Source organism: Terrapene carolina, unplaced genomic scaffold (assembly GCF_002925995.2).
Source record: "Terrapene carolina triunguis isolate 2854851 unplaced genomic scaffold, T_m_triunguis-2.0 Scaffold23, whole genome shotgun sequence".
Taxonomy (NCBI): Eukaryota; Metazoa; Chordata; order Testudines; family Emydidae; genus Terrapene; species Terrapene triunguis.
This window is the reverse complement of record NW_020664374.1, coordinates 11,475,197-11,493,839: the sequence shown is the minus strand read 5'-3', so window position 1 is coordinate 11,493,839 and position 18,643 is coordinate 11,475,197. Positions and strand designations below refer to the sequence as shown.

General features: G+C 47.3%; 1 protein-coding gene across 1 annotated transcript in view; it reads left to right on the top strand.

Annotated features, from left to right (window-relative positions):
• Positions 1 to 11,755, top strand: part of LOC113406142 (G-protein coupled receptor 143-like) — a 43,455-nt gene extending 31,700 nt beyond the window's left edge. Inside the window, exon 9 of the mRNA XM_026649062.1 lies at positions 11,676 to 11,755. Coding sequence (XP_026504847.1) covers positions 11,676 to 11,755 — 80 coding nt within the window. The remainder of the gene's footprint in view (positions 1 to 11,675) is intronic.
• Positions 11,756 to 18,643: the final 6,888 nt, after the last annotated feature.

The following is an 18,643-nucleotide window of genomic DNA, read 5'->3' as shown; positions in this document are numbered from 1 at the left end:
CTCTCCTTCCCTTACCATGCACCAGATCAGTTCGTTACAAGCAAAGTATTGCATTAACTTACCTTAGCCTTCTGCAGGTATTTGATTTACGTATTTAGAAGAGGAAAGTCTTCAGTAAGATACACTTACATTTGGAAAGGCATAACTATTCATGTAAAACAATAGATCGTTGTAGCTATTAAAAATATGTAGTTAGAAGGAAATTCAAAGGTAACATTAACAACAACTGTTTGAGAGTCAGGAAGCTAGAATGTGGGACCAGTAGTGTAAAACACCTACCTCCCAGCAAGTCAGGAAATACAGCTATGTTTCAACACCAACCTGAACTCTGCTTATCCACTCTCAGTGGGTAGGAGACCCCCTACTAGTTATCACACGATAAAGAATTGTCTTCCCCATTTTGTAGATGAATTACAGTTGTATGGTCTTGGATTTTATGATGGTAAATCATACAGCCAGCCTATATCGGGTAGGGGGTTATCTCAAGCTCAATTTGGGAGCATACTGGGAGTCTTTTCAGGTTGAATGTGGAAATATTTATTGCTAGCCCATGTCTAAAGTGTTCGGTCTCAAATTAGTATTGGGAAGGTGGCTCAGGGAGAGTGGAGACAGAATCCAATCCACAGTAGGACAGTAGCCTGAGTCAGGGTCTTGTGGAACATACATGAGATGTGACTTCTGCCTTAGACCATGTCGGGGCAGGACAGTCTGGGCTCTAATTAATAGTAATATCTACAGTTTACTGGCCAGTCCACACTTTTCTCTGGGACAGTGAGGTGTCCGTGACTCACAGCTGAAAGGTAGATGTGAGATGGTGATCGGGTCATGGGCAGAATTACTGAGCACTTATACATTCAAAACAAGTTACATTCAGCTCAGATAACATGGGTTAGGGACATACCCATTATTAATTGTACATGATCATATTTTGCACACACCAGCGCATAACAAAGCCCAGCTAAATGAACACTTGAAGAAATAACATTGTAAAATATATAAATAATATAACAAAGCTAGAACATAATTTTGAATAAAACCATTAATGCAATGGAATCCTCATGATATGAGTATTTGTGCATAGTGGTAGGTGATTAAACTAAGTATGTTCCAAAAGCTATATGACAGTAAGAAGCTGGATTGTTAAACACAAACACACAATATATGTTCTCTGCACAAACTTGACATTTGGTTTTAGGTTGTGTTAATTATAACAGTAAAATGTAAACTGTCAGGAACACAGTGTGTCTTATCCCCTGCTACCATAGGATGCATTTTTCCAGACCAGACTGAATTTATCCATCGGAGTAGAGTGGGGCTACATTTTGCCCAGCCAGTTTTATACATTTAATTAGTATTCAATCTGGGCAGATGTTCATGCTAATTGCATGGCTGAAATGCGAAGAGGTAAAGTTCTTGCACACCAAAGCTACACATTTGAGGTTCCCCTAGCTGTCAAATGTTTAAGTGTTCTGTACATCTCTAACTAAATCCTTCCTCTGATCTCCCTGATTATATATACTGAAGAGGCATTAGAATCTAAAAGGCTTAGCATGGCTTTGGTCTAGGATGCCTTCTTCTTCTGCCACCCAACAAGTACTCCTGAAGGCAGCATAATATGTATGTGAGGAGAGGGGCGTCATCTTCCAAGATTCAGTTGACCTTGACAAGGGAAGGGTTTATCAAGATCAGATATACAGCAGTTACACATGGGGATGCCTAGGGCAAAGGGTGGATAAGGTAACCTCATGTTGGGAAAGTCCAGATGAACCCGGATGGTGGTTTGGTCACTCACCTGTTAAAGAGCATGACTATATACACATATATGTACAGGATGATTGTTGGGGAAGCACTAGGTTTGCTGGAAACAAGCTGTTGAGTACTGTCAAACCCCTGGAGGCATTTGGTTATTTTGTCTCCCAATTACTGCTCCCCTAGAATGTTGCCAGTTGTATAAACATATAACTCCCAAACTCTGTAGGTATGGATCACACACATTTCTGTTTACACAGAAAGAAAGCTGCACTCGTTCGAGTGTCTGTGGGTCACATTTTCAAAAGATTCCTTCAGCAGGAGCTCTGAGACATGAGAAAATTCACCGATTGACTGAGTTTACATTAAAAAACAAACAAACAATCTCCACTGTGAAACTAACTGATCCCCGGCCCTAGCCCCACCTGCCTGCATGCTGGTACTGTAGAGATTGGAAGGACCCCTAGAAAGATCAGATTCTTAACTACAAAGAAAAACACTGTAACATCATCAAGACCCACAGCAGTCACCTGGTTTAGAATGTTTTCCTAGCCTTAATCCTAACCATGCCCCCTGCCAGGCATGTTTAAACCTGTCATTGCTAGGAGACTTGCTGTTTGGTAAATTGACACAGAAGATCAACTGCAAGTAGGGAGCAACAAGTGTTAAGACTTTTTTTCTTTGTTGTTCAAATGAAGCCCCTTAGAGGACATTTCACATCTGATAGCATCATTAGTGTTCAAAGGCAGATGGAATGCATGAGATCACCAAAACACAGATAGAGAGAGCCCTGTGAAATTTGGTCAAACAAAATACAATAGAAACTGCAGCAAGAACAAAAGTGTGGTAATTCAAGTGAAGAAAAGCATGTGTTTCTAATTAATACTGCAGAAAATTAACACAAACACATGTATTATTTGGAGGTAGCGATGGACCCAAGCTACAAAGCTCAGATCTGGATCCTGATCTGAACTTCTTCAATGTTTGGAGTCCTAGGAATTGGGCCAGGTTTCTGTACTCTGAGAAGATAGAAAATTTATTCTGTACTTCTCCATCATGAATGAGTCAATTGGTAATGAAACAAAACTGATTTGATTTGCACGTCACTGTGTGTCTTCAAGTTACTATGTGCTAAGCAACAGCTAAGACATTAAGGCCCCATCTACACTGGCAAGTTTGTGTGCAGTAAAGCAGCTTTGAGCGCTGTAACTCCCAAGGTGTACACACTGCCAAGCCACTTAGTGCACAGAAACTGCGCAGATGCAGTGCTAGAGCTTTCTGCGCCACGGCTACAGCACTGCGGTGCCAGTGTAGACATGGTGGTGATTATAGCGCTGCGATTGGCCTCCAGGAAGTGTCCCACAATGCCTGTTCTCACCTCTCTGGTCATCGGGGTTTGAACTGTACCACCCTGCCTTCAGGTGACCAACCGTCAGCCCCACCCCATACATTCCTTTGCAAATTTGAAAGTCCCCTTCCCGTTTGCTTGGTGATGCGTGCAGCAGTCTCAGCGCATCTTTCCAGGTGGCCATGCCTGCTCCACACACCAGGCAATTCCCTGTTTGGAGTAATGCTGAGCTGCTGGACCTCATCGACATTTGGGGGGAGGAAGCAGTGCAGTCCCAGCTGCACTCCAGCCATCGGAATTATGATACCTACGGACAGATTTCTAGATGCACTTTGACCCTGAAAGGGGGCCATGACCGGGACACACTGCAGTGCAGGGTCAAAGTGAAGGAGCTGTGGAACGCCTACCACAAGGCACGGGAGGCAAACCACCGCTCCGATGCTGCGCCCATGAGCTGCCAGTTCTACAAAGAGCTGGACATGATACTCGGTGGCAACCCCACCTCCTCTGCACAAGACCCTGTGGAAACTTCAATGGCTTGTCTGCCAGTCGAGAGTGGACTGAGCCAGGAGGAGGCAATCTTGGATGAAGAGGGGGAGGGGGACCCAGAGACAGAGGATGACTCGGAGGTCAGAGTTGCATGCAGTCAGGAACTCTCTTCTACCCCGGAGGAGCCTACCCAGTCACAGCAGTCGGAGCTTGGCAAAGCACAAACAGGAGAGAAGGTCCCTGGTAAGTGGATCTAATTTTGGGAATTGCTGAAGCGAGTTGTTGGGGGCAGGAGGGTTGCTTAAGCGAGTTGTTGGGGACAGGAGGGTTGCAGAAAGCAGGCTTGTCTCCCACCTCATGCCTAGTTTGAGCAGTGGAACAGGCTGTTGATACATTCCCTCACTTCACGGGAATCTGCCTCAGAGATCTCCAGGAAACTCTCGTGGAGATACTGGGAAATCCGCTGCCACAGGTTCCTCAGCAGAGCTGCTTTGTTTTGTCCATTAATGGTAACTTTCCCGTGCCACTTTGCCTTGACGGGTTGGGAGACCATTGCTTCACACAGGCTAGCTGCATAAGCATCAGGGTGGAAGTCGCAGGCTTGGAGAAGACTCTCCCTTTATTCCCTGCTCACCCTCAGTAGCGAGATATCTTCCATAATAATCATCTCCTGTGGAAAGTGTGGGGACAGGAATGATTATTAGGACCCCCTACAGTGCTGGCTCTCCCCAAGAGCCATGTGCCCAGTGTACAGCAGGGTCCGGGAACAGGATTTTCCCTGCCCCTGTGGCTACTCACCATTTTGGGGGTCTTGTGTCTCATGTGTGCTTGCCTGGGGTCAGCCAGTTAGTGACAGGTGTGTGAGTACTGTCTGTGTTTTAAAGCACTGAAACAGTGTTGTCTTTGTTGCAAACAATACTGCTTCTGTAAAATGTTGCGTTTAAACTTCACAGAGGTGAGCTTGGGAGCAGAGCTCCCTCTTTGTTATCAGTGGCAGAACGGCTGCACAGAATTAGAAAGCATCCAAGAACAACTAAGGAGGACTTTATGCGTGAGGTTATGATGCACTCCGCTGCTGAGAAAAAAGAATTGAAGGAGTGGTGGGACAGCGAGAAGAGGGACCGTAAGGAGAACGCGGCACACCAGAAAGAAGCCATGGAGCGACTCTTAACAGTTATGGAGCGCCAAGTGGACACGCTCCAGGCGATACCAGCTCTTCAAACAGAGCAGCTCCGTGCCCGCCCTCCCCTGCAGCCTCTGTCGCAAAACTCTTTCCCATGCACCCCCCACACTGCCAACACACTCTTATCAACCTCCTGGCTCCACACACTACCCGCAGCATTCCACTCCTCCCCCTCACAGGCCAGCAGTGTGGAGTCCCAGTACCCACTGCACTCAACACCCATCCCTCTGCAGTTTGGCTCTGCTGAAGTCCAGCACCCACTGCAATATACTCCAAAGGAGAAGGTTGGGTATGATCCCTGGACATACACAAATCTGTAGCCATTCCGGGACCCCTCCTCCTCTTGAGACCTTCCCTTCTCCCATCCCCCTCCCTGCTGATGATGTTTTTCATTTGACTCTCTCCTCTGATTGTTGTTTGTGTTTGTTTGAAAGCAATCTTTATTTTATTAAGTGAAAGCAAAAAGAGCACTGCAAAGCAACATACAATTATGTTAAGGTCCCTTCTTGCATCATGTGCACCAATCACCTCCTAGCATTACAAGCACTGCAATCCCGAGCATAGCAACAAATATTAGTGGCTTTCAGCTTCAGATTGCTGCCTCAAAGCATCCCTGATCCTTATGGCCCCGTGCTGTGCCCCTCTAATAGCCCTGGTCTCTGGCTGTTCAAACTCAGCCTCCAGGCGCTGAGCCTCTGTGGTCCAGTGAAGCTTTCACCCTTCCCTTCACAAATATTATGGAGCGTACAGCACATGGCTATAAGCATGGGAATATTGTCATTGTCCAGGTCCAGCTTCCCATAAAGGCATCGCCAGTGGACTTTTAAACGGCCAAATGCACACTCCACAGTCATTCTGCACTTGCTCAGCCTGTTGTTGAACCGCTCCTTGCTGCTGTCAAGTTGCCCCATGTATGGCTTCATAAGCCACAGCATTAAGGGGTAGGTGCAGTCTCCTAGGATCACAATGAGCATTTCGACTTCCCCTACAGTGATCTTCTTGCAGCTTCTTGAAGAGGCCAGTGTTCCAAAAGATGCGTGCGTCATGCACCTTTCCGGACCAGCCTGCTTTAAAATCTGTGAAACGCCCATAGTGATCCACAAGCACCTGGAGAACCATTAAGAAATACCCCTTGCGATTAATATACTTGGTGGCTAGGTGGTCTGGTACCAGAATTGGAATGTGTGTGCAATCGATCGCCCCTCTGCAGTTAGGGAAGCCCATTTGTGCAAAGCCATCCACAATGTCACGCACGTTGCCCAGAGTCACGGTCTTTCGGAGCAGGATGCGATTAATGCTCCTGCACACTTCCATCAACACGACTCCAACGGTCGACTTTCTCACTCCAAATTGGTTAGCAACCGATCGGTAGCAGTCTGGAGTAGCCAGCTTCCACAGTGCAATCGCCACGCGCTTCTCCAACAGCAAGGCAACTCTCATTCTCGTGTCCTTGCACTGCAGGGCTGGGGCGAGCTCATCACACAGTCCCATGAATGTGGTTTTCCTCATGCGAAAGTTCTGCAGCCACTGCTCATCATCCCAGACATGCATCACAATGTGATCCCACCACTCAGTGCTTGTTTCCCGAGCCCAAAAGCGGCGTTCCACTGTGGTCAGCACCTCCATGAATGCCACAAGCAACCTTGTGTTGTAACTACTACACGTGGCGAGATCAACGTCACACTCCTCTTGACTTTGTAGTTTAAGGAATAACTCCACTGTCACTCGTGACGTGTTGGTCAGTGCAAGCAGCATACTGGTCAACAGCTCGGGATCCATTCCAGCAGCCCGAAAGAGTCAGGGCAGGGCGCACAGTACACAAACTGTTGAAAGATGGTGCCAAATGCAGACGGAAGCACAGGGATTGCTGGGATGCAAAGCAATGCATCATGGGGCATTGGGACAGGACCCAGGATGCCCCACAACCCCTTCCGCCTTCCCACAAGTCTTAGCGACAAGAGAGAAAAAGTTGCTCTGTGGGATAGCTGCCCAGAGTGCACCACTCTCAATAGTGCTGCAAGTGCCGCAAGTGTGAATATGCTATTGCGCAGGCAGTTGTCAGTGTGAACACACAACAGCGGTTTTCCTTCGGCACTCTCTGAGCGGCGCTGTAACTGCCAGTGCTGTAACTTTGCAAGTGTAGATGTGCCCTAAAACTCAGTGAGTTGAGTCAGCTGATCACGGTGTGATCATAACACTCTGTTGGATGTATTTTCTTTTTCATCTGTGTGTAGCCAGCTTGTGATTTGGCTCAATTTTGGCTTGACTCTGCCTTCAGCAAGACCAAGTCTAACTCCCTGTTTAAGAGGCATAAGAAGACTAGAATTAGAATAAGAGATGAAGATGCAGATGTATTGAGTTCAAGAGCTACTGGAAAAAGATGCCTGTTACTCTTCTATGCTACAATAGGTGCCTTCTCTACCCATATGAAATAGTATGATTACTTTTAGGAGAAGGTATAATATATGCTGGAAATAGGACCAACATTTAAGTGTGGAAAGTGACCTGCTTGTGAAAGTACTCTGGCTTGAGAGGAAGGAGAAAAGGCTACATAAAGGTCTCAAAGCTGCAGGCTGAAGTGAATGTGACAAATGTTTAGAAAACAAGAATGCTAGCCATGAAAAGATATATATATATAAAACAGAGAATGCATTCCCTCTTTGGGAAGTTGTGTGTTTAGAGTCAGGAAACAAATATTTTAGCATGGGGACTTTCCCTAAAGGCTTGTCTACATAACTAGTTAGTGCATGGCAAGCCAGGGTGTGAATGTAGAGCACACTAGCTTGCTGGCACTAACTGGCTGTGTGGGCCCTCCTAGTGTGCACTCAAGGTTCCACAGTGAATTGTAATGTCCTCCCTTCCTGATACAGTGGCTTCCACTAGGGTGAAATGACACTCCTGGTATCTAGGTACAGATAGCAATAGAGTTAAGCAGACCGCTACTGGAATGTTTTGTTCAGTTCTGGTGTCAACAAATCAAGAAGGATGTTAAGAAATCGGAGAGGGTTCAGAGAAGAGCCACAAGAATGATTAAAGAATCAGAAAACATGCTTTATAGTGAGACTCAAGGAGTTTAATCTATTTAGTTCAACAAAGAGAAGATTAACGGGTGACTTGATCATAGTTTATAAGTACCTACACTGGGAACAAAAATTTGATAATGGGTTCTTCAGTCCAGCAGACAAAGGTAGAACAAGATCCAATGGCTAGAAGTTGAAGCTAGAGAAATTCAGACTGGAAATAAGGCACAAATGTATTTATTTTTAAAGTAATTAACCATTGGAGCAATTTATCAAAGGTTGTGATAGATCTCCATCATGAGCAATTTTTAAATCAAGACTGATGTTTTGCTAAAATATGTAGTCTAATTCAAACAGAAATGAACTCAGGGAAGTTCGATGGCCTGTGTTGTAGAGGAGGTCAGACTAGATGATCACAGTAGTCAAGCCTATCTTTATAATCTATTCATCTAAAATAACAATAAAAATAAACATGATTGTGTCTGTGAGGTTGTTGAGTCAGAATATTCAGTGGGTTTTAGTACAACTTTGTGATCACATTGAATCCTAAAGTACTGCAAAATGGAATGCTTAGTAGTAGATTGGTTGACATTACCTGATCTTTTGCAGTTCCTTAGCAAAAGTAGATGAATTATCCAACTATACATCAATGGCTTCTCTCCTGCAATCAGAGGTGACATGTGGAGGGGGGCGGAGGGGGCACTTTTCCACTCCCCCCCCCCCCCGATTTCTGCCAGGGTTTGCCAGCCAGGTGCCCCACTCGGTGAGGCAGCTCCTGGAGCTGTGCCCAGGGGAGAGGGAGCAGCAAACAGCTGGGAGCTGCAGGGAGGGGCTGCGAGTCAAGCTGTTTTGGGAGGGGACAAACCTTTTAATTATGCCCCCCCCCTCCCCAATGTCAGGAGGTACCAGTCATCTCGGCACAGATTCCATCTTGCCATTAGGCTAGGAAGGAGCTCATCCTAACACTGCTCTTAAGGAAAAGTTTGAGAAAAGAACGCAGCTTTGCCAAGAGGCATTGCACAGGAGCATTCAGAATACATGTATCCATTTGGTTTGGGTAAACAGGAAGAAGACGTTTCATATAGGACAGAGGAGTGGAGGAATGAGTTGGTTCAAGAGAATGGATTATTGAGATCTTCAGCCCCTAAAAGGGTGGTATGAATCCAAATCCAGGTCAGTAGTGATCTAAAGCAATTGTCCTCCAATGGCATTTTGGTGACCTCTGTGAAATTAGTCTGTGGCCTTAGCCTAGTTCCCAGATCACAGGTATCAACTTCACAAAAATGACCACTGCAGAGGTAATCCATTTTCATCTTTATTGAAAGTTTCAGCAGAGGTCAAGAATTGAAAAGACATGGAGTCTGATCTACACTCTAACTCTTGTGCAGTTGGCCCTTTGGGTCAGGGATTAGGCCCACTAGAAGGGAAAAATTGGCTATACCTGCTCTGCAGATAATTAGAACAGTCTCCAAGATGTTAATTTGGGAACTTCATGAGCACTAAATTCATTTAAAGAAACAGGAGATAAGGTTGCTTTGCTCTGGGTCACATGGGAGAAGCTGACTGACAACCATTAGAATTAAGGGGAATTCCTAGTGGTTCCAACTGGAAGTATTTAATTGTTATGAAGTCTTGGAGGTTTGCATTCTGTTAACAAAGCTAATGTTCCTAACATCCATTTGTGCCTCTCTCTCATCTGAATGGAAATCACTCTCTTACTTACATTCCCAAGTTAAAGTATGGTATTCCGTTAGTGTGAGTAAAACCTCAAACCACAACAGACTTAGATACATAAGATGGATTACACCAGGATGAATTTGGCCCAGAGAGAAAGGAAATGATTTAGCCTTTCATGGCCAATGGTAAGAACAATGATAAAAACAAAACTTGGTTTGATTTAGAAATTATATCGATTGCAGGTAACTGTCAAATAAAAATAAACCCAAGAGCTTGTTTTTCTATGGTATTCAGGCAACAAACAATACTGTTAAGTGCCACAGAAAGGTTTATTTCAAGTTTTGTGTATGAAAGGAGCCTCCATCTTCCATTTATATATGTGAAGATCTAGTTAAACATGAACTAGAGAGTTAGTTTGCAAGATGCTGCTGCCCTCCTTTTTGGTGGCCAAAGAGGAAATGTTATCATGCTCTACACCCCACAAAATACGTTTTTTGCTAGGACTTTAGCAGTAGGAATATTGTTGCAACTCCAATGCCACAGTTAAGTTATCTAGTAGTAGGAAATACAACAAAACAGAGCACTTTTACAGCGGGAATCTTCCAGTGGCTGGATTAATTGACTTCAGAACTACTTTGCACCACTCAGGTGGCATGTGCTGGCATGGGCTGATGGTATTTTGAGAGTGCAGGAGTACCTTTAATGCTTACCTAAAGAGAGTGTTTCCTTTGGGTAAAATTTACCTCACCTCAAAGCATGGATTGATGGGCTTTGAGCAGGAGAAGTGTGAACATAAGAACAGCCATGCTGGGTCAGACCAATGGTCCATCTAGCCCAGTATCCTGTCTTCCAAAAGTGGCCAGATGTGTCAGAGGAAATGAACAGAACATAGCAATTATCTAGTGATCCATTCCCTGTTGTTCACTCCCAGTTTCTGCCAGTTAGAGGCTTAGGACACCCAGAGCATGGGGTTGCATCCTTGATCATCTTAGGTAATAGGCATTGATGGACTTATCCTCCATGAACTTATCTAACACTTTTTTGAACCAGTTATAGTGTGTGGGTTTCGAAAGGTAATGCCTCATCTCAGTCTGTGGGTGGGGAACTGTGGAGCTCTGGATCCATTATTCCAAATCCCAGGCTCCAGGTAGTAGAGACCATAACATTTATCCATCCCCTAGAGTTGGACTTGTAGCCATTGGATCCACAAACACAGTCAATCTCCAATCCCCCATCTCCAGGCCAACCTCCTATTCTAGCTTCTCGCTCCCTTTCTTGTCTTCCCTGGCCTATTTGAAACTGGTGCAGAATCTAGCACTGATATGTACAGGGTGTGGACAAAGGCCCCTGTACATCTGTTCTGCAGTATCCTGAGAAACCATGGAAATGTGTAAAGAACCTCTCTCTCTCTAAAAATAAGGTAGCATTTTAAAACCATTTAGTTCTGAGAAGTTTTGTTCAAGAAGCATAAAGAATAAATTCCATCATACCTGCACTAGATGAAGTATTCTTGTCCTACCTCTCACACTCCCAAGTAGTACCAGAGCTAACAACAATATCTGAACCTAGGTGGACATTAATTTCAGCTAGGGAAATGTACAAGCAACTGGCTGCAATGCTCCGTAGCCTACTACAGCAGATCTTGTGTGAACTTTCTTTTAAAAAGCCAACTATCTCCCTTCAGGCTACAGTGTTCAACAAAATACCACAGTTTCTGTGGAAATGTCATGAACTTCATTCCCCCCCCCCCCCCCCCCCCCCCCCGCCATCATGTGCCCGCATGTGACAGGGAGATCCGCATTTTTGTTGCTTTAACAAATATCTTTGCTCAAAGCACCAGAAATTATTGGCCAAAGCTCACAGACTCTCCCACAATCACATTAAGTACTCTAAGTTTAATAACTTAGCTCCCCAATAGCTCACTGGGTAATGCAATCAACCATTTCCCTAGGAATGCAATTACACTGAAAGCAACAAGGCACAGGGTAGATAAAGATAACTTTTGTTGCCCTCACATACTGTCTGTCTGAATACATAAACCTTCTGGCCAAAGAGCTCTGTGGTCTGAAAGCTTATGTACCGAGGCTCCTACTGTATATGGTTAAACAGAACTAGCACCTTGCCATCTTATTTTTTTAAATGACCCAGTCAGTAATTATTTCCACCTATTTCTGAAAGTAACAGAGTCCTTTCTCTTTTGTTTTGCTAGGTTCTGATGCTAGCACAATTGAAATCCAGATCCCAAGTGAGCTACATGACTTAGAGGATAATGATCCTGATGCTAAATAACTGGAAAACTGTGAAAGGCATAAAATGGGTATCTGGAGACTTGAAGACGTTCTCAAGGATTTGCCTGATTGTTTCCCCTCTTTTATAATGCACGTATCTTCCTCCCCTGCCCCCCAGCAACACCCTCAGTACATGTCTGATTGCTGAGCTCACTTGCTCTTAACAATTTTCTAGCATTCAAATTGAAAGAGCACTTTTTTTTTTTGATAGATTTAAATGGCCTGAGCTGTGGACTAGACATAGAGGGCCAGATTCAGAGATAATGTTTAAGGTAATGTGAGTTAGGATCCTTTACATTCACTCTTCCTGACACATGGCCAGGAAGTCTAGAAAGTGTAAGTTAAAATACAGAAGAAGCACCTACTTATGAGGTGCTTTCTCTGTTCAGCTCTCTCTTTTCACCCTTTAGTATGTAAACGTAACAGGGTGTGCTTCCTTGCGTCTAGGTCTGGGAATGTAGCTCTCACTGCATCCGGTGCCTCCTTGCTGCGCATTGGTCTGCGAGTTGCTTCTGTAACTTGGCCCTCTGGCCAGGTCACCATTTCATAGAATCATAGAATATCAGGGTTGGAAGGGACCTCAGGAGGTCATCTTGTCCAACCCCCTGCTCAAAGCAGGACCAATCCCCAGACAGATTTTTACCTCAGTTCCCTAAATGGCCCCCTCAAGGACTGAAATCACAACCCTGGGTTTAGCAGGCCAATGCTCAAACCACTGAGCTATCTCTCCCCCTACCACTTCCAAGGTTACAAAATCCAACAGGACAAACGATCCAAATGCCATCTCCTGAGGGTGTTCATCCCCAGCTTGGGGCTCTATGCCACTCTACCAGTGGCTAGCAGGGGAACTCGGGCCTGCCCACTACACCGGATTCCAGTCCAGGGATTCTTCAACCAGCAGTCTAGATCTGCTCAGGCCTAGTCCCTGTTGCTGTTTCTCTGGGCTCCTTCCTACCCAGCCTCTCTATTGTCTTGCCTGTTTCTGGGTTTACCCCTGGAGCTTACTCTATTCCCTGTGGCTACTACACCACTCCTAGCCTCTTCCCAGACTCTTTACTCCAGGGTAGGATCTCCAGGCTTACTCTCTGTCTGGACTTCTTCCTTGTCCCTGATGGTCTCCCTCCTCCAGGGAGTGACTGCAGACTCCTTCCCCTGCAGCTCCCTTCTGCTTTCAGCCTCCTGGCTTTATAGTGCTGTCCCAATCCTTCCCCAGCAGGACTTCACTCTTAACTAACCCTGGCCCTGCATCTTGCCAGGTAACTAATTGGCCTCTCAGGCCCTTGATAACCCTAGAAGGGCTGGTGTGGGGTACATATCCCAGTACAGTGAATTATACAAATTAGACTCCCTTTGAGTCAAATTCTAAGGTGATGTGCAAAGGGACCTGTAAATTACATGATAAAGTGGTGAAAGTCCAAGCAAGTAAATCAAGGAAGTCTAGATGGAATCTAAGTTGGCGTAACATACACATTGAAGGGCTGGATGTAAATTATACTCACTTATACTCCCTCTTCATTTACTTAAACTCATCCCTGAATTTGGTCCACATGGTCCAAAGAGATGATTCATTTGCCAAAAAAATAAAAAATAAAAGACTTATGTTGAGACTGATGGATGTAATTATGATTATGATTATGTACTCAAGGAAATTTAATGCAAATTCCTGTCAAATCTAGATTAGCATGATTTAGGTTGTTTTAGGGTGACTGATTAATTCAGCATACTGATTGATTGTAAAAAAAATTGTTTCTGGCACAAGCTGGGTGTATTTTTAGAGGGAAAAATCTGATCATTTTGAATTTGTACATCATGCACTGTATGTATGGTACCTTTCCTGCTGGTGGAAAATGCCATGCTTTTATTGATATAGCTTTGCTTCTTTTTGGTTTGTTAAAATGCCATGGGCCAGATCTTCATCTTGAAATCAATTAAGCTATTCCAATTTACACCAACTGAAGATCTGGCTATGTGAGACATTCCTTCTGGTTAAGGTCCTTTTAATTGGTTGTTATAAAATTAACTGCAGCTTTTATGTATGTATTGTCCTTTAATGTTCACACTAAGACTTTGAACCTTATAAAGATGAAGGAGCTATAGGTCAAATTGTGTTGTCAGTTACACTAGTGTAACTCAGTAGAGTTGATGGAGTCGGTGGAGTTACTCTGGTGTAACAGAGACAGAATTTGGCCCTATGTATTGAGTTTGGACTCCTCTTTGAAGATAGTTATATTTTCAGATTATGACAGGAACCATTCTTTTGGCTGAGTAGAAGGGACATTTTTTTCCTTTCTGGACAGGATGACTCAGGAAGAAGTGAAAAAGCCAATAGCTGCTTTTTCATTTACCTCAAATGCAGCATATCCCTAACCAACCAAATGAGTATTTGAAATAACTGTAGGTGTTACTTTGTGATGTTAGAAATAACTCTTTGGGGAAACACTTCTTGGTTTAGAGGCAGAGGAGATAATATACCTTTCCCAAGATCTGGGTAGTGTATTCATTTTAGGAGTGTTTGCAGTGGGTTGGAAGAGGAGGTTAATCCCTAACCATCTGTAATCTGCACTGGAAATCACCACACTGATTTTAGCTCAGCAGTACTTTATACAGATAAATATTGAACATAACTGGAATAGTGACATTCTCCTCCTGGAATCTTACCAGAGGTTGATGTAGAAAGTCCTCAGATTCACAGTGCCTCAACAGAAATATTTCATCAACAAGAAATCCATCCACTGCTGTAGAGAAGATCAGAGAAAAAGTAATTCACTTCCACAGACTGAAAAACAATATACAGCTTCTCTTCAACAAATTGTACTTAAAATAGGCACCTAGCCACCGCACAAGACAGCTTAAGGTCATCTACCAATGACACTGGTTGGAGAAAGTCAGTTAAAAAACTAATTTGAGGCATGCTATAACACACTCCTGTTAGAATAGCAGACATTTGAAGCTTTCCAGGGCATGAACTGTGTATTCATCTGTGTTTGTACTGGGCTCCCATCCTGGTTTGGGACCTTTGGCAACTACCATAATACAAATGATTAACAGTGAGTTGTTTCACATTATCCATGTGTCTGTTTCTTTACTGAAAAGTAGTTTTTGAAATGGTTAAGAGGGAGAAAGCTGTATGACTGTGTGTTGCAGTAAACTTTGCAGCAAATGTGCAGAAACTTCTCAACATATAACAAATTCCTATTACTTGAAGTTCCTCTCAGTCACGACAAGTTTGCCAAATGGAGATCAGCCTGCCACAGATCCTCAAAATGGAGTAAATACTAATTAATATCAAGATGTAAATTATTTACAACAAAAACATATTTTGAAATTGAAAATATTGACTGATGTTCTTGTGACGAACTGGGACTGTTCTTAATGTGGTCTGTGAATGCTGACAGGGGAGTGTGGCTAGGACGGTCTGCATTGGGGGATGGGAGACTGACGGACAGAGAATACCTGAGCATGTAACATGAGAACCCAGGAAGGGGGAGAGGCGAGGTGACACCTTTGCCCGGGAAACTGAACAAAGGCTGTGGGAGGGGTCGCTGAAGGCAGAGTTGGAGAAGCTGGCTAGTGACCATGGCTGGGAGGCAGACAGGGCTCTGACCTCCCAGGGGGGCTAGGGTGCCCGGGGACCCCAAGATGGACCTAACTGAGGGGGTCCTGTTGTCTGCGCCTGCAAGACCTGTCTTGGACTGTATTCCTGTTGTCTGCGCCTGCAAGACCTGTCTTGGACTGTATTCCTGTCGTCTAAATAAACCTTCTGCTTTACTGGCTGGCTGAGAGTCATGGTGAATCGCAGGATGCCGGGGGTGCAGGGCCCTGAGTCCCCCCACACTCCGTGACAACTGGTGGCAGCGGTGGGATCTACTGCACCCCGTGGATGGCGCTTCCTGCAGTAAGTGACTGGGGAGAAGTAAAACGAAGGGGGATTGACGGGGACCAGGCGTGCTGAAGAGTCAGAGAGAGACGGTTATCACCCCTGGGAGTGTGTGACCAGCGAGAAGGACTTTTGCAGTAACAGGGTCCACCGGGGGATCGCAGCGAGTGGTCCCAGGGGCGGAGGAGTCTGCAGCTCGACCCTGGCAGAGAGGTGGTGACCTCGAGAAGGGCTGGCACACTAGGGGTCTCCCTGGAGACTGTGGGGAGCGGTGAGCACACAGGCCTGTGAGTGGCCAGCAGGAAGATGTATGCCAAGCGGCTTAAGAGCGACCTGGTGGAGCTGTGCAAGCAGAGGGGGGTGCGCACTGGAAGGCTCACCAAAGAACAGCTCATTGCCGAGCTGGAGAAGGGAGATCGCTCGAATGAACTGATCCCTGTCTCTGAGGGAAGCAGCCTGGCAAATGCAGCGCAGGCCCCAGTGTCTGTCCCAGCTGGAAGTGGTCAGCCGGCTGCTGAGGGCTTCCCGAGACCCCTCCTTCCTATGCCTAGGGGAAGGGTGGGGAGGAGCCCAGCAAATACCGAGGGCGCCGTGACCCCCCCGGCCAGCAGGGGATCCTCCCGGCCACGCTCGCCGGCCAGCAGGGGATCCTCCCGGCCACGCTCGCCGGCCAGCAGGGGATCCTCCCGGCCACGCGCGGCATCCGTGGAGTGGAATGGGAGAAAGAGCTAAAACTGAGAGAGCTGGAGGATCGTGAACAACAGAGGCATCATGAACGGGAGGAGAATGAGAGACAGAGGCAGAATGAAGAGAGACAGAGGCAGAATGAACGGGAGGAGAATGAGAGACAGAGGCAGAATGAAGAGAGACAGAGGCAGCATGAAGAGAGACAGCGTCAGCAGGAACTGGAACTGGCGAGGCTGAAGGGCCGCGAGACCCCGGCTGCGGTGAGTGAGGGGGGACCCAGGACTGCACGGAGCTTTGATAAGTGCATCCTGGCCCCACGTAAGGAGGGGGAGGACATGGATGACTTCCTGGATGCCTTTGAGACGGCCTGCGAGCTGCACCAGGTTGATCCTGCAGACAGACTCCGGGTTCTCACCCCCTTACTGGACCCCAAATCCGTGGCATTGTACCGCCAACTGGAGGAGGCGGAGAAAGGGGACTACGAACTATTCAAAAAGGCCCTGCTACGTGTGTTTGGGCTGACTTCTGAGATGTACCGGGAAAGGTTCCGGAGTCAGGATAAAACCCCTGAGATCTCATACCTGCAACTAGCTGTCCGCATGGAAGGATACGCCAGCAAGTGGGCTGATGGGGCCCAGACGAAGGAGGACCTGGTTAAACTGCTGGTACTGGAGCAACTGTATGAGCGGTGCCCATCCGACCTGAGGCTGTGGTTGAGGGACAAAAAACCAGAGAACCCGCGACATGCAGGCCGGCTGGCCGATGAGTTTGTAAAGAGCCGGTCAGGGGATAACAGGGAGGAGTCCCAAAGGAACAGTCCCACCACAACGCAGAGAGAGAGTCACCATGGGACCTCCCAGCGGGAAAATACGGAAAACCCCCATCAAAGGGGAACATCCGGCATCAGGGCCATCTGACCCACTCGAGGGGACCCATGGGACATGGGCTGCTATCACTGTGGCCAGAGAGGCCACATACGGGCCCAGTGCCCCAGGCTCAGGGACAGACTGAGCAGACCAAACCCACAGAGGGTTGACTGGGTAGAGACCCAGCCGGGTGAGAGGCAGCACTCCCAGGGAAGGGGGGCTGGCAGAGTACCACCTGCTAAGGAGGGAGGAGAGCTCCAGGCCAGCTCCTCTGGGGGGCTGGATGCTCCAGACTCAGGGTTTTTGGTTTATATGGTGGGCGCGGGGCGGTCCCTCCGGAGAGAGTACCTTGTTCCCCTGGAGGTGGATGGGAGGAAGGTCAATGGATACTGGGATACGGGCGCAGAGGTGACGCTGGCCTGGCCCAAGGTGGTGCCCCCAGATCAGGTGGTGCCCAACATCTACCTGACTCTGATGGGGGTGGGCGGGACACCATTCAAGGTACCTGTGGCGAGGGTACGCCTGAAGTGGGGGGCCAAGGAGGGCCCCAAGGATGTGGGGGTACACCCGTATTTGCCCACTGAGGTGTTGATGGGGGGGGACCTGGAGGACTGGCCAAGCAACCCCCAGAATGCACTGGTTGTGACCCGTAGTCAGAGCCGGCGAGGAGCACTGTGCCCTGGCCTTGGGGAGGGTGCCTTGCCTGAGGCGCAGGACCCTAACCTGGTGGGGAGGGAACGCCCAGGGACACGGCTCAGGGAGGCTGCGGCTTCAGACCCAGCCGGCGAGAAAGAGCAGGTGGCCATCCCTGTCCCAGCTGCTGAGTTCCAGGCCGAGGTGCAGAAAGATCCCTCCTTGCAGGAGGTTAAGGGACCTGGCCGACCTCAGTGCGGTACAGACCATGGGGAGAGGCTGCCGGAAAAGGTTCCTGTGGGAGAAGGGGTTCCTGTACCGAGAATGGGCTCCCCCAGGGAAAATGGAGTCAGGGGGGATCAGGAGGCAGCTGGTGGTACCCCAGAAGTATAGCCGCCAGCTGCTGTACCGGGCCCACGACACCCCCCTCCCAGGGCACCAGGGAACCTGGCATACCCAGCAGAGGCTGCTACGGAGCTTTTACTGGCCTGGGGTCTTTGTTACTGTCCGACAGTACTGCCGATCCTGTGACCCCTGTCAGAGGGGGAGGAAGGCCCGGGACAAGGGGAAAACGGCTGTAGGACCCTTACCCAGCATAGAGGAGCCTTTCCAAAGGGTGGCCAAGGTTAAAAGGGGGGCTCTGAACCAAGAGAGCCTGAAGCACAGACCTCCAGACTGGAGCGCTGGGAGAAGACCACAGCCCAGTTGGAACCCCAGGGGTATTGGGGTGGGAAAAGGGCACAGGCCGCATAAACCTTCCCACGTGCGAACTACGAGTGCCATCGAGCACCCCCGACCTAACGGGGGGCGTGAAACTGGAGGGGCC